This window comes from Anguilla anguilla, chromosome 10, assembly GCF_013347855.1.
Source record: "Anguilla anguilla isolate fAngAng1 chromosome 10, fAngAng1.pri, whole genome shotgun sequence".
Lineage (NCBI taxonomy): Eukaryota > Metazoa > Chordata > Actinopteri > Anguilliformes > Anguillidae > Anguilla > Anguilla anguilla.
This window is the reverse complement of record NC_049210.1, coordinates 20,068,295-20,083,982: the sequence shown is the minus strand read 5'-3', so window position 1 is coordinate 20,083,982 and position 15,688 is coordinate 20,068,295. Positions and strand designations below refer to the sequence as shown.

General features: G+C 45.1%; 1 protein-coding gene across 8 annotated transcripts in view; it reads left to right on the top strand.

The window, feature by feature from the left end:
- The window catches only part of grin1b (glutamate receptor, ionotropic, N-methyl D-aspartate 1b), a 37,366-nt gene that overhangs the window by 14,569 nt on the left and 7,109 nt on the right, over positions 1-15,688 (top strand). For 2 of the 8 annotated variants that reach the window (XM_035380054.1, XM_035380056.1), the window contains 13 exons: positions 14-149; positions 363-490; positions 1,316-1,480; positions 1,819-1,937; positions 2,447-2,559; positions 2,878-3,026; positions 3,391-3,548; positions 4,339-4,500; positions 7,826-7,935; positions 9,377-9,522; positions 9,940-9,996; positions 13,769-13,795; positions 14,861-14,971. In XM_035380054.1, the coding sequence (XP_035235945.1) occupies positions 14-149; positions 363-490; positions 1,316-1,480; positions 1,819-1,937; positions 2,447-2,559; positions 2,878-3,026; positions 3,391-3,548; positions 4,339-4,500; positions 7,826-7,935; positions 9,377-9,522; positions 9,940-9,996; positions 13,769-13,795; positions 14,861-14,971 (1,581 nt within the window). The remainder of the gene's footprint in view (positions 1-13; positions 150-362; positions 491-1,315; positions 1,481-1,818; positions 1,938-2,446; positions 2,560-2,877; positions 3,027-3,390; positions 3,549-4,338; positions 4,501-7,825; positions 7,936-9,376; positions 9,523-9,939; positions 9,997-13,768; positions 13,796-14,860; positions 14,972-15,688) is intronic. The other 6 variants (XM_035380061.1, XM_035380057.1, XM_035380059.1 and 3 more) reach the window with 4 other exon arrangements.

The window sequence follows — 15,688 nt, the reverse complement described above, 5'->3', positions numbered from 1 at the left end:
TTTTTGCTTGTAGATAGTGACCATTCATCAGGAGCCGTTTGTGTATGTGAAACCTACCATGCTGGATGGCACATGTAAAGAAGAGTACACAGTCAATGGAGTCTTAATTAAGAAGGTTATCTGCACTGGGCCCAACGAAACTATCCCTGGTAAAGAAAAAAAGTCCTTTTCTTTTGCCATTGAATATTTCCTTTAAATCAAATGCCAAGTGCAGAGGATTGCTGAAAGACAAATTTACACGTACAAATATATTCATCAGTATATAAGTAGGTGTGTAATGTGTGTGTAAGTGTGTGTGTAATTTGTTGTATGTAAAATGACAGGATTTTTTCAGCATGCGTTCTGTTATTTCTGTGTTACAGGACGTCCCGTAGTGCCTCAGTGTTGTTTTGGGTTCTGTATTGACTTGTTGATCAAGCTGGCCATGACCATGAACTTCACGTATGAGGTTCACCTGGTGGCCGATGGGAAATTTGGGACACAGGAGCGGGTAAGTTTCTATAGAAACACAGTAATGACCCCACGCTAACTTAGATTTAGCAGCGATACTCACATTATCTAATTTCTTATTATTATTAACATGATCGTTATTAGCATACAAATAATTAGACATGCCACTGGAAATAAAGTTTTAGTTAAATACTTTAGTTTGCTCTTTATTAGTGGCATGCTCACTCTGTGCTATTATTTAGAGGGCTGGTATTTCTGTTGAGGGAGTAACCATTAAAAATTTACTGCTGCAGGTTTTGAGGCTTGAGTTTGAGCTGGAACTCCCTGAAGAGGATTAATTTAAGCACTTTAAATAGGAGCCCAGTTCCCATACAGAGAGTCCGGGAGAGACAGTACTGTCGGGTTTTAGTGGTTATGGGACATTCAGTACCCTAAGAGTCAGTTGAGGGGTGGTGAATCAAAGCTGGGGCCTGGTTTGGTGAAGAGTCTATCGGTATGCATGAATATGAGTGTAGTGAGCCAAGTCTGTTTACTCTCATTCCATTTTAAAATATCTCAGCTTAGAAGGTTTTGTAACCCATGTCATTAACCTACCGGACAAACTCAAATGAAATGCTAATTCTAAGAATAAAAAGTCTGATTAAAAATAAATTACATAGTGTCTCAAAGGCAAGCCCAAACCCCCCTTTGTTTAAGTCCATTCCACTGCTAAGTATGATTTTTTCACATTTTTTGTATAGCATTTTTTTTCCCGACTCAAGGTACTTAACATGCTATGGCATATTATTATACACAGAAATAGGAAACGTCTATTTTCATTTGCCACGGAGCAGGCGGGTCTGATCCCGGTCTCTCTTTGCCTCAGGTAAATAACAGCAACAAGAAGGAGTGGAACGGCATGATGGGAGAACTGCTGGGCGGCCTGGCCGACATGATCGTCGCCCCGCTCACCATAAACAACGAGCGAGCCCAGTATATAGAGTTCTCCAAACCGTTTAAGTACCAGGGGCTGACAATCCTCGTTAAAAAGGTACGCCACAATCTCGCTCTCTGTCAAGAAAAAAAACCAGCATATGGCTCCTCTCCCACGGTTATCCACAAATGTGGGGGCGGTTTCTCGTTTTTCCATTAAGAAGGAAGCAAAAAAAAAAAACATTTGGCTTTTTCTGACAGGCTACTGTATCTGTTTATCCTCAGGCGGTTTGCACCTACGCTCGAGCCAAACGTTTAAATATGTTTTTTTTTTTTTTTCCCTCGGTCCTTTTTCGCTCGGCGTGCCACGCTATGTTCTTTTTGAAAGCGTCGCCGTGGCGCGCGGCGCCTACGCGTGAGGATGCGTGGGTGATGGCGTTCCCGTTTGTGTTGCAGGAAATACCGCGAAGCACGCTGGACTCGTTCATGCAACCGTTTCAGAGCACGCTGTGGCTGCTGGTGGGTCTGTCAGTACATGTGGTGGCGGTGATGCTTTACCTATTAGACCGGTTCAGGTACGACTGGGCTTTCCCTCGTATTCTTCTGAGGGTGTGTTCACTAATGCGCTCTGGGCTTGGCTGTAGTTTCTATGCAAAGGCATTTGCCCCCCTAGTTGTGAAGTGACATCATGCTAAACAGACTAGAATTTTTGGCCATTAATGCATTATAAGTGTAACAGTGGGAAAACCTAAGGAAATAGCACCGGGGGTGTTGGGTGTGTCTAGTATGCTACTCTTTTAAATTTATTCTCGACCTCTGCCATTTCTTCTTTCGACCTCTATCCCACCCTCTCCATTTCTCTGTATCCATCTGCCTCTCTTTCTTCCCCACTATCTCCATCTGTTTATACCCATAAAATAGGCGTGTAGGGGAAAGAGGGCCATCTAGTGACAAATTTGAAGGGGCTGGCTTATGTTTGGAGGGGTTTGGGGGTTAAGGTGTGGACATTGGGGAGTGGGTGGAGCTGGTGGGTGGTACGTTTTGGTGTTTCTCATTGGGCCCTTTCCACGGTTTGATCACGCAGCCCATTTGGAAGGTTCAAAGTGAACAGCGAAGAAGAAGAAGAAGATGCCCTCACCTTGTCTTCTGCCATGTGGTTTTCATGGGGAGTACTGCTGAACTCTGGGATCGGAGAAGGTGAGCACCTGCATGTCGTTCGTACTGCGGGAGCTCTGTGCTGTTCACTGCTCCCTGCAGACTGTGCACTCTTCGTGCATTTCTGTGAGCTGTGTGCTGTGCACTGTGAGCTGTGAGCTTGGTGTTCCCCACTGAAATCTCAGTGCCAGTCTGTATGTATGCGTGCCTGTGTGCGCACATATGCGTGATTTAGTAAGTTAGCCTGTTGAGTCTTTGTTATCCCCATGGGGCAATTTGTTCTGCAGCATAGTATACAATAAATAACCAGAAAAGAATGCATTTTTATGGGTGTGCATTTGTGTGCGTGTGTGTCTGCAGGTGCACCACGCAGCTTCTCAGCAAGGATCCTGGGTATGGTGTGGGCAGGGTTTGCCATGATCATTGTGGCATCCTATACTGCCAACCTGGCTGCCTTCCTGGTGTTGGACCGGCCTGAGGAGCGCATCACTGGCATCAATGACCCTAGGGTGAGTCACAGTGCCCTGCACCACAAGGGGGCGACAGCAAACAGGAGTGCACGGGGCTCACAGCTCTGTAATGCATACGTTTGAAACCCAAGTAAAAATGAAAACTGGGCTTTTAGTCGTTGACTCGAATGACGTTAAATGAGAACTTTGTATCGCCGGAAAAACTCCTGGAAATTGTTTGAATACTTCAGAGGTAATATAATTACTGTTTATAATTAAAATGTCCTCATTTTCATTATTGTTAATCTATTTGTATACTAATTTGATGCTCATTATGCTGTGTACCGATCGGATTTGAGATCCGGAAAGGTGCCCTTCAGAAACGCAGCTCGTTATCACCGACTGTGCCGTTTTTGCCGCGCAGCTGCGGAACCCATCAGACAAGTTCATCTACGCCACGGTGAAGCAGAGCTCTGTGGACATATATTTCCGGCGGCAAGTTGAGCTGAGCACCATGTACCGCCACATGGAGAAGCACAACTACGAGAGCGCCGCAGAAGCCATCCAGGCTGTGCGGGACAAGTGAGTGATCGCCCGGGAGGGGGCGGGGCCAGGGCCTGGGCCTGGTGGTGGTGGAGACTTGTGCAGGAAGGGGTGTGGTCATTTCCACTATTGTACCATTACGCTATTCAAAGCTCTTAATGGCTTTTGAAGTTTTTTTTCGGAGAATAATAAAGATGGGTCTTATATGCCTTTCTGTCTACCCGTGGGAGAAAAAATATTTAAACTCAGCAGGAACGGGGGCGTCCTTATGATGTTTTTCCCCCTTGGAAAAACAGATGGTGTACTTCCTACACTCTTGTCTTGGATAGTTTTCTGTTGCTTATTTACCTTGTTATTTGGCTTTATACATTTTTAATTATTGTTGTTGTATTGCTGTTTTATGTTTTTATACCTAACAGAGACCATAGAGAATTAAAAGTAAATAACTATAATTCAAGTCTACCGATATCACTATTGATATGTGGTGGCAAAACTATGAGAATTTTACTGTGGACTGTTCATTTCTCCGTAATCTACCTCTATTTTTCTCACACTTTTGTCTCACTGAAAACCCTTTTTTCAGGTTGAGCCTGGACATTGAACTCCATAAAATGATAAGGAGTGGGGATGGGGGGGGGGGACCGCTTGTCCGGTGACGGATTTCAGTTGACGGAGGTTAAAGATGATGGTGGTAGACACCGGTAAACCGTACTGTGTTGTAACCCACTGTGCTCTCTATTGTCACCCAACCCTCCCCCACACACCCGCGCACGCACACACAAACACACACACACACACACACCCAAACATGCACATCCCCTGCCTGCAGTAAGCTGCACGCCTTCATCTGGGACTCTGCGGTTCTGGAGTTCGAAGCCTCACAGAAGTGCGACCTGGTGACGACGGGGGAGCTGTTTTTCCGCTCCGGTTTTGGGATCGGCATGCGGAAGGACAGCCCCTGGAAGCAGAACGTTTCCCTGGCCATTCTCAGGTCAGTCCCCGGGGACGCCAGGGCACCATGCCTTTTTTGGCTCATCGCACTCCGTGGCTGCATGTCTCCCTTCCCTCAATTTCAATTTCAGGCTGCTTGCCACGTTGTCACGAAGAATGGAGGAAGTGTAGCTTTTAAGGAGCCGGGGCCTCTTGTAACACTGAGGTTGCCGGTTCATATCTCAGGCATTGCCACTGTACTCTTGAGGAAGAGGTACTTAAGCTGCGTCACTTAAGAGGAATAACCACTGTGGAGTGGGCTAACTTGCAGTATGGGGATGATGTCACCAGTGTAACTGATGCAGTGCATTGTGGTCCTCAAACTGTTTTGTTTCACAAGAAAGTGTGCAACTTTGTACAAGCAACAACTTTGCACGAACATTGTGTCATTGAGACTTGCCAAAGGAAATGTGATGTTTTCAGTTGTGAAGAATAGCCGGAGTACCAGCTGAGTGTTCTTATCAGTAATGATGGGCCTCATTTGCTGATTTAACTCATTTCATTGATTTTAGTATAGAGCTCCAGGTCACAGACTTAGTGGTTCATTCAATTCCAATTTGTTATTTGTTGTTATTGTTATTTGAGTATAGCATACTATTCTGATACTTTATAGTCCATTCAGAGAATCTGATGTGAATACAGAGGATTTTCTGTGCATGATGATAAACAAAATGTAGCAAATAATAATGTTTTCATAGCAATACTAAATAATAAATACTGTATTTATTTCAAAGTTTATGGATTATATTTCATAGTATTTAAATCATATTCCCTTTCACTTCCACTTCTGCTCAGTTTGTTAGTATAAAAAGGTTGTATAAAAAGTAGGTCATTAAGATGGAGTGACGTATCCTTACTAGAACTATGGGTTCGAATCTCTATGACGTGAATCAACAATGGAAATTGGTTTTTATTTCTATTGAAAAATCAAACCTTGGAACCTGAGTGCCAGTTAAAATGAGTAAATGAATTAATAAGCATTTATTTTATGGTCATCAAACTAGATTTTCTGATAAGCAGTCATTTTTATGGTTCCCTCAAAACCTAGATTAAATTTCACTCTAAATTTATGGACTGGGAGTGTCACATGTGACTGCCTGTGGTTGCATTCACCTGAAGGGATTCTTTAAGAAAGCAGAACAGGAGTCTCAACAGTCACCAATTCCAGTGATTTATGTTCAGAAGGTCCGTTTATTAGATAGCTCCGAAATATTGGTATTGTGTCCCATGACTGTATTAGCATGCTAGTTTCTAATAGGCAACATTTTTATGGGTGGTACATGGCTATGTCCCCATACAGCTGCATCAGTTTAGCTCTCTGTTTACCTTGCCAACTTGCTAACAATGTTGTCAAGCTAACTAGCTAATTAGTTAACTTACCTAATTAAAATAATAGCTTGCTAGCTGAATGTTTGAAAGTGAATTTATCCAGTTATCTAATAAGCCTGAAAATGCATTGAGCTGGCTAACTTACTAATTTGAGTTTTTCAGCCTCCTGTCTAATCATTTTCCTGGCCAATCTAGCAGATTGAATGCATTCAGAGTTAGCTAAATAACATTTAAAGGAATTGAACATGCACATAAAATATGTAGCTGTGAGTAAATGGTAAATGGACTGCATTTATATAGCGCTTTTATCCAAAGCGCTTTATCAATTGATGCCTCTCATTCGCCAGAGCAGTTAGGGGTTAGGGGTTAGGTGTCTTGCTCAAGGATACTTCGACATGCCCAGGGCGGGGTTTGAACCGGCAACCCTCCAACTGCCAGACAATCGGTCTTACCTCCTGAGCTATGTCGGTACACACGTATGTTCCCCTAAAGAGTACTACACAACCAAACTTGGCTGAAATAATGAGTGTGTCCCAAAGTGAATTTTGTTCTCCCCCCCCCCCCCCCCCCCCATCATGCCTTCCTCTGCTGGCAAGAAATCAATTTGTCTTGTCTAGTCACTCAAGGAACACATCTTTTAGGATCAGTGATTCAGTGTACTCCCTTCTCCCGAGAATAGTTCAAAAAGGTTTTTTTGGTCATGAACTGCGCTTTACTTCTCATGCACGATAAAATGTCCAGTGTAAACTCAACTGCAGCGGAGTACATGAGTCCAACAGAGACCACATGTACTCGGTAACAGTTGATTTAACACTGAACACTTTACTGTGCACAAGTGAATAAATGCAGGCATTTCCACTTCCTGAACTTGAGTTTCAGTCTTTGTCCATGTCACAAATAATAAAAACACTTATTTAACCAAGATAAAATAAAGGCACAAATATATAATAAAATAAATAAATAAATAACTTAATACCTTTTAAAATTCTTTTTAAATATGAGGATACGGTAGACAGAGGTAATGTTGCATTCTCGTTGTAGACTCTCACTTCTCAAAATTATGATTCCAGTAAAAGTTGCTATTCCATTCCAGAGGAGGGTAAAAAACAAAAACAGGGAAATGAAAATTAGCAAAGTGTAAAAATGAAACTTCTGGTTGTCAGTGAATACTCTTCAATTTCTCTTTTTCAAAAAAAAAAGATTTTGTTTTTAAATTGAAATGGTACATATAAAGTACACACAATGTAACAAGCAAATAAAGAACAAGAATAAATAAAAACTTGAATTTCTATGTCTCTGAACTATGCTGTGTAGGTGTCACTGCTGCAAAACTGTCAACACATTTTGCATGTTAATAATCTGACTCTTGGGAGCTGCTGGGAGGCTCGGGCTCTACAGCCTGCCTCTCTGTGTGGATGCATCCAGCGGCCTGGTGGCAGATTCCAGCCGGCTGCCCTGTGGGTCAGTATGTAGCGCAGGGATGCTAAACTCCAGGTCCTGCAGGCCGCAGTGTCTGCAGGTGTCTGCTCCAGCCATGCACTGAGCCAGATGATTTCACAAATTACTCACTTTATCTCCTGTAGTAATTAGGTGGTGTAGTCCATGGTTGGAGCAAATACCTGCAGGTACTGCAGCCTTGAGTTGCACTGATGTAAAGTTATGGGCTACCCAGGGAGGGAGGGTCAGTGGGTGGACTGCCAAGTCAAGAGAAGCGCTGGCTGCTATCAAAGGCCTACAAACGCAATTGCACATCCCAATTTGGGAGAATAGAAAAAAAAAGTAGCTTAAAAAAATGTAGTTTTTAAATAATTATCTCTGCGCTGATGTCGTTAACATGTAAGTGATGGCAGATCGTAATGTTGCGCCGTAACGATTGGTGAACTATATTATTTTACGGCTAGAAATAAAGTCTGTGATTAGGAGTTTCTCATTTTTTTTGCGTATGTTAACAAGCGTGACCCTGCCCCTGCCCCCTCCCCCCCCCCACCCCCCCGCAGTTCCCATGAGAACGGCTTCATGGAGGACCTGGATAAGACCTGGGTGAGATACCAGGAGTGTGACTCCAGGAGCAATGCCCCGGCCACGCTCACGTTCGAGAACATGGCAGGTACAGTACGCTCGCTCCGGTTCAGCGCCAGGCGGTAAACGCGCGCGAGCAGGCCGAAGCTTCCGTGTCCTGCTTTCACAGATTCTGTCCTCCGCTGAAGGAAATGCGCGTTGGGATTAAGTCCTTTGACTGTTTTGTGTTTTTTTTATCCTTGGTAATCATTACTGGAAGTACAACCAGGACTGCTGGGTAAAATTCAAGATGATTACTATTACATTTTTGCCGGGCCCTGGACCATAATATCTCAGGGTCACAGAGTATTGGGGCCCCCTCCTCCAGGGCCCAGGACGACTGTATCTGAGAACTATATCTACACCGACTAAGTCACTTGTTAGCCTACTATGTATATGTGAGTATATAAAATTATTACATAAAACAAATCAAATCGGATGAAAATATGACTGTGGAAATGATTTTGTCTATTAAAAGCGAATGGAGCTGCCTTTGAATTGCAAATATACATAATTTTACATTCATTAAGCAGTCTCAGAGCAAGTGTTTCAAGGCATGATGTGAATGTTATTTGTATGCTGTTGATGAAACACAACATTTTGTCTGAGAGCCGATTGTGTAAATAATTTTGTGCTGGTTACAACCTTTATGTTTCACCAAGAGTTATGTACATATGGTACTGCAAATCAGATGGCCAATTAGGGCATGTGTTCAGAAAAGGAAGAAGCACAACAAATATGAATACAGCATTATATATGTAGTGGAAATAGTTACACAGACACAGGAGCAGATTCTTAAACATATGTTTGGTAAGCCGCAAGTTTACAAAATTGGCTATTCTAAGAGGTGTAGTTAATATCGATCCATTTTCCACAGTAGTTTATGACTGGAAAACCTACCTTAGTTTTGGATTGCAAAGAAAAATCTTCCACAATGTATAATGTGTGGGCGTTTATTTATTTTTCATTTGGGCAAAAGCTAATGACTGCTTATGAAGCCTTTAAAAACATCAAACAAATCATACCGAAGGTACAAGCGAAGGTCACTGTTCTGGGCTGTTTCGATTTTTCGAGGCTTACATAAACAGTCATTAGCTTTTTCGCCAAAAAAACAAACGGTTCAGTTCCTGTATAATGATGATGTGCAGATGGTATTCCTGTGATATTTATTTGCCTTCTGAGCACCTTTTGATTTTTTCCACCTCCTGTAATTTTCTGTCATATTTTTGCTGTCCAGTTACAGCTGGTGGGAATTTTCAGCATGTTCTCTGTGGCTATGTTCAGAAAATAGCACAGCAGCCTCGTGGATGATTTGACATTTGCTTTGACATCCTTTGGTATGTTAAACGCTCGTGGACACCAGTGAAGGGGATCAGACGAACCAGCTCTGAGAGTGTTGGTGAGAGTGTCCTTCGGGCCGCGGCTGAGGCCAGGGTGAGTGGCAGGGGTGGTGTCTGGAATTGACTGGCCCCGCCTGCTTTCCCCCGCAGGTGTTTTCATGCTGGTTGCTGGCGGAATAGTCGCCGGCATCTTCCTCATCTTCATTGAAATCGCCTACAAGCGCCACAAGGACGCCCGCAGGAAGCAGATGCAGCTGGCCTTCGCGGCTGTCAACGTCTGGAGGAAGAATCTGCAGGTATGTCCCCCAATCCCCCCACCACCCCCGCCCACCTCTCCAACCGCCCAGAGGGGGAGGGCCCGAGCTGGACCAATGAGAGGCCCCCACAGCGGTCACAGAGTCAGGACATGACAAAAGTTATCACTCTTTCCTCTCCCTCTCTGAGAGACTGGACCTTTACTGAGGTCAAGGGGCATGTGTAGGCTGTTCTGGCACAAGGGGGCCAGGCTAGAGTGTGGCTATAGCACAACAGAGGCTGACGTCTGCACAGCTGAGGCGTAAGACGCAGCTGAGGCCGGGGTCCGTAGTGATAATGTTAGGGTCCGGAGAGAGATAGACGACTGCGGCCTTTCTACCCTGGCCAACCAGGCCCTCACAGTGATGTCCTGTCCTGCAGTTCAAATCGGACTCCTGTCTCTTGTCTGTCCCCCACAGGACAGTAAGGAGGCACAGGGGAGTCAAGGTGTGGGCCAGCCCGGGACCCCCAGATTAGTACGTAAAGTAATCGGTCTGAATCAACCATCCTTCCGCCATGCCATCCGCTCTGTCAGAATTGAAGTTGCCGAGAGCAAAGCTGAGCCCAATATGAGAAGCATCAAACCCAAAACTACCATTCCAGTTCATGGCATCAAATAGTCTGTCAGTTATATAAGGGAAATTGGTTGAAGTAGTTACTCTGGTCCTGCTGAGTCACCCATCATGTAAGAAAATGTTTAAGAAGTGGAGAGAAGAAAAAATCAGGAACGTTTTGGTAAGAAAGGGTGATGCTAGTCAAAGCTACAATATGCGATATTTAGTAGAGAATTTGTGAATTGATTAATGAGTCATGAGTATAGTGATAATTTATATGGCAGCCATGCTTAGGTACACAGATAACAATAATACAGTGTTAAAGTCCTGCCCATTGCAAAAAAGTGACTGGAACTAGGAACTGGTTTGAAACAATGGGATTTGCCATCGAGGAAAACTTTTAAAATCATATCTTCCCATGAGGAAACAGTTACACAACCTCTTTCTCCAAACAATGTGTTCTGCATATTTGTTGATTATAAAAAAATATATTGAAAAAATTTTATCCCCAGATTTACGATATCTTTAAAAAACTACACAACAACTGTTTATGTCAACGGGCTCTCGCTAGCCAATAATGGAGAATGCTGTGGAAAGCTCGAAGACGTAAACATGTGTTGTGTAGTTTTTTGCCAGTATTGTAAATCTGAGGATAAAATTTTTCAAATACAATTTTTACAATCAACACTGATATACAAAACACTTCATGTGGAGAAAGAGGTTGTGGAATTGTTTACTCATGAGAAGATATGATTTTTAAAGTTTTTCTCTATGGGAAATTCCATTGTTTCCAACCACTTCCTGGGCCCAGTCAATAATAATAATCGAACAGAATCAGTGGACGTAGAATGCTGTACTCCAAAGTTAGCCACTCTGTGCCTTTCTCCTGTGTGTAGAGTGATTCCCTGCTGCAAAGCACCATGGGTAAGGGATATCAGCGATGGGGAGGCCAAAGGTCACTCATTTCATTGGTTGGTGTAGGTTGACAGAACAGGTTCTTCACTTGCCTTCCCACTGTCCTGCCCAACCTGGGGAGATTTCTTGTCATACTTAAGAATGTGGTTCATACACAGCACATAACTCACAATGGCAATCTGAGCCGTGTTGTTCCGTATGCATTGCCTAGCCTTGTCGCATAAAGATTTGTCACCCGCTTCCACATTTATCTTGTGCTGTAACAATGTAGAGGACAGGAACTCTGCCAGAACCTCCCGCCCCTCAGCAGCAGGAGATTTAATGTCTCTAAAGGGCAGCGTAGACCCAGGGGGCCGCAGGGAAGGGTTCTGGGTCCCTGTTATAAGGGTCATGCTGCACAGCAGCGGGCGCAGTAAGGCTCTGATGTTGCCGTGGAGACGGCCGCTGGCATGCTGGGACCGGGCTCTTTAGCGAATGGCGCTCTGCTGGTGGGCGGGCAGGATCACGGCCTCTCTTCCGGCCAACAGCTGCCTTCTAACGCTGTGCGTCGTTTTCCTCTGTGCTTTCTCTACCCGCAGACAGGGGGCCCTTCAGAATGGGATGCGATCAGAACGGGCTCGCTAACATCGTTGTCTTTCAGAGTAGACCGCGCCAGCAGAATGAGGCACCGTATCCGGATTGGCTAATTTGTTCTGTCAGGAACCAATCAATCAATCAACCAATCAAATTTTATTTATATTTATAACGCATTTTTGCCCGCAAATACACCTCATAGAATACCCTGGCCTAAACCCCCACAAAGAAACCCAAAGGCGACAGTGGCAAGGAGAAGCAAGGAACAGGTTGCATGCTGCCCTTGGCAGTGGCTGCCACAGGACTGATTAGAGCACTGTGACCCAAATTACAAAATATATTTATATATTTATGAAAGCAGAGAGGTACACGGGCTATTATATAACAAAGAGAAGAAAACTCCTTCGAGTGTGGCTTGCTGGTGTGGCATGCACAGCTCCAGACACTTTTTGTGCAGCCTTCAAATGAACACGCACTGGTCAAACACAAGTCAATAACCAGGCTATTGCAATGGTAGTTTCTGCGATCTTCCCTTTTTTAGTGGTACGTCTCAATGGCCAGATTTTGCCATGGTTTTCACCCTCTGAATTGTTGGAGCGTGTGGGTTTGTGCTAATGCTCGTGTGTGCAGCGTTTGGACACGAGCGACTCGTGAGGCAGCGCTCCATTGAATAACCCACCCACGCGGGTCCGCTGACCCACCACACCCGGAGAGGCGCGTGCTTTCCTAGGCAGCCACCGGAGGCCTGGCAGCCATAATTCCGTCGTGGAACACTACTGCCTCTCGCCGGTCTCTGTTCAGGGGATTAATTCAGGGGTGCGCTGTCTAATGGAGACGTGCAGAAATACAGAGACAAGACGGGACAGGACAAAAATAAACACCCCTGCATCTGAGAGGCAGAATTAGATGAAAGCCCTCTCCAGTTCTCACTGTTACTGACACAGGAACAGATTCAAACGTGAAGCAAAAAACTGTCCGTTCAAAGATGATGTTTTGAAACTGTCCAAATGATTAGCGGTGGCAGGAAATTAAATCTGGCGAAGTATCACGCAACAGCTGCAGTTCAGTCAGTAATCCAGTAGTTTGTGTATGTAATATCCTTCACCCTTTGAAGAGCAGGTATTTTTGGAATGTTTTTCTTTTTCCAAGTCAGTGGTCTAGAACTCAGTTGCTGTCAATTACCTGTGGTGATTGTTACATCAGTGTCGGAATGTTCAGTTTAGAACATTCTAATCACACACTTGTGATCTTACACCTTAAAGAATTGTGGTTTATTTCTAAAGGAGGAATTTTAATTCGATGCCTCATAAAGAACTGTGGCCATAAACTGATGCCTGCCGATGCTGCCCGCAAATCATCCGGGCAGGATCCGCCACACCTTTTTAGCCACTTCCTGTGTGGCAGGAAGTAGCTGTTTGGTTTCGGAAAAACAAAAGTGTTCAATTTAACCTCGAATCCTAAAGAAATCCAGAATTATTCTTTATAATTTTGCTGAGGGTCAGCTGGTTCTTATGGTCGAAGTCCAGTTTTTAAAAAATTTTTTAATAGTTTAAACAACAGCAAAGTTGCACAATGGTCCAATGATAGGAGTCGAGGATCAGCTGGGATCGCAGGTCATGTAAGGCGCCCGGTCACGTGATCTGACAGAAGGGGCTGTCCTGAGAGACAGCAGCGGCCTGATTTCTCTCACCATGCCATTCATTATGAATCACCGTTCAGTTCGCTGTTCTGCATGACCTCAGGTGAAATTCGCACCACACTGCCATAATCTGCACCCCCCCCCGTCCTCCCAGTCTACCCCCGTTTCCCAGAGTGTGTGGGGTGAATTTCCATTATACCAAGCTCAAGGTATAATGCAAAGAACGTTCTATTGAGTTGTCAGTTTATTATTGATTGGTTGTCATTTCCCATCAGTGCATTTTTAATGGGAACTCCCCCTCAAGTCCCAACTCCACACAATTGCACAAATTAAGTATTTTCTGCTTGGCTTTTTTGTTCTTACTTTTGCGAGTCCTCGCTTCCCCAACCCCCCCCCCCCCCCCCCCCCCCCCCCCCCCCCCCCCCCCCTTATTTACTTTGGTTTGCTTTTGCGCTTGCGTATGGCTTGCCATTTGGAGTGACACCACCCTTTAAGCAGAATGTGAATATTTATATCGATATTTCTATTTATTTATTTGTTGTTTTCCCTTTCCTTCCCTCAATGCAGCCCTCTTCCTCTCTAGAGAATCAGGATGTAAGGATCCCCAAAAAAACAAGCTTTGTGTCCAGACAGTCTGTGTAGTCTGGCTTCTCCTCTGTGCCTTTTAGTGGCTCGAGGGTCACCATGACAACAAGGGTGGGTGGTGATTGTGGGAGGGGGGGGCGGGTACCAGCGGAAATAAAGAATTTCCTGCTGTATCAATATTGAGCCAATCAGCCAGCCCAATGGTGTTACCCTCCAGAAAGTTCTATATTTTTATATAATTGTGCATGTGCATGTCTGAAACCAAAGGATTAGATACTGCACACTGTTGAAAGATGGTAAGATCAGTTTTTTTGCATGCACTCAAGTTCTGCAAGTAATACCTATGTTGTAGATGTGAGGAACACAGATATAAACTCTTTGATGTAGCTGGGGTGGAGTGCATAGAACCCTGGGAGTGTGTTTGTGTGTGTGTGTGTGGTGGGGGGGGGGGGGGGGTGGCGAGGTGGGAGGGGGTTGGGGAGGGCACAGGTATATTTCCTAACTTAAGCAGCCATTTTGCTCAGCCAATCAGAATGCAAGTACGTGTGCTCCTGATATGTGAGTCCAAGGGTGAGGTTCTCCCATCTCACCCGGCCTCACTGCGGAGAGTTAGACTGTCAGCTGCTTTAGGCGAGCTGACAGTCAGTGGGTGTGAGGGTGTGGCAGTTCCACACTGTCCCCTGACCTATAATGTGGAAAGAAACATCCACGCACTGAGACGTGTCTTGCCGCCTCATGCTTACTAATCTGTGGACCTCTAAACCTGCCGTTGGGGAGAGAACACAACAAGGAGACCTGATGTCGAGAACAGGCCGTTAAACCGGTCTAGTTCTAATATACCGGGTAAGGCACTGCTTCAAGCCTCGTCTTGAACACCCCCAGAGGGTCTCCGCTTCTACTACATGGCCTTAACATTCTTTAAGAAAGACTGTGTGAGAGAGAGCGTCCAATCACGATCAGAGATAGGGTGTAGTGGGGTGGGAAGGGGTGGGGAATTAAGGGAGGGGGTGAGAGTAAAACCAATCGCACTCCTCCACAGAACGTAAATAATTCTTCTACATATATTTATTTTAGGATAGGAAAAGTGGTAGAGCAGAACCCGACCCCAAAAAGAAAGCTTCTTTTAGGTCCATCAGTGCCTCCCTGGCCTCCAGCATCAAGAGACGTAGGTCCTCCAAAGACACGGTAAGGAGACCCAGAAATGACACCCTCCCTGTAACTTTCTTTCTCTCTCTTTCCATCTTGCTCTCTCACTCTCTTTCCCTCTCTCTTTCACACTCACCCTCAGTCTCTCTCTCTCTCTCTCTCTCTCCTCCTCTTTCCCTCTCTCCCGCCATTCCATCTCTACTTGCAAATAACCCGTCCCATTCCAGAGTTTCTTCACCCTCACACATGGAGTTAAAGCCATGGCCACGTGTCTGTCAGTCAGCCATCTACACTCCCATCCGGACATGTTTTGGGGAAGACCGTCAGGGCGTTAGGCAGCAGGTGTGGACAGGGGGCAGTGGTGCGGTGATCTGCCAGAAACGCGAGTTAGGGGCGAGGCAGGGGGTAGCAGGGGTGACTAAGGTGCAGGAGAACAAGGAGGAGGAGGCAGGGCTGTTCGTGCTTCTGTAGAGTTTGTGCTTCTCTTTCTCCCTGTGGCTAACCTAGATGTGTGTTCTTCCCCCTTGTTATATTTTTGGTTATATATGTATTATGAGTGTGTGTGAGTGTGTGTTTCCAGTCCCCCTTTACTGCTTGGTGTCCTATTTACCTGCAAACCTCCCCCTACCCCCCCTCCCCCCCCGCCTCCCCTCCCCCAAATTCCTATGTTCCCCCCTTCATTTTGTGCAGTGCGTGCCTACGTTGTTGTGGATGTTGAGGCATGCGTCACAAACGCATGGTACAGTGTGCACTGTC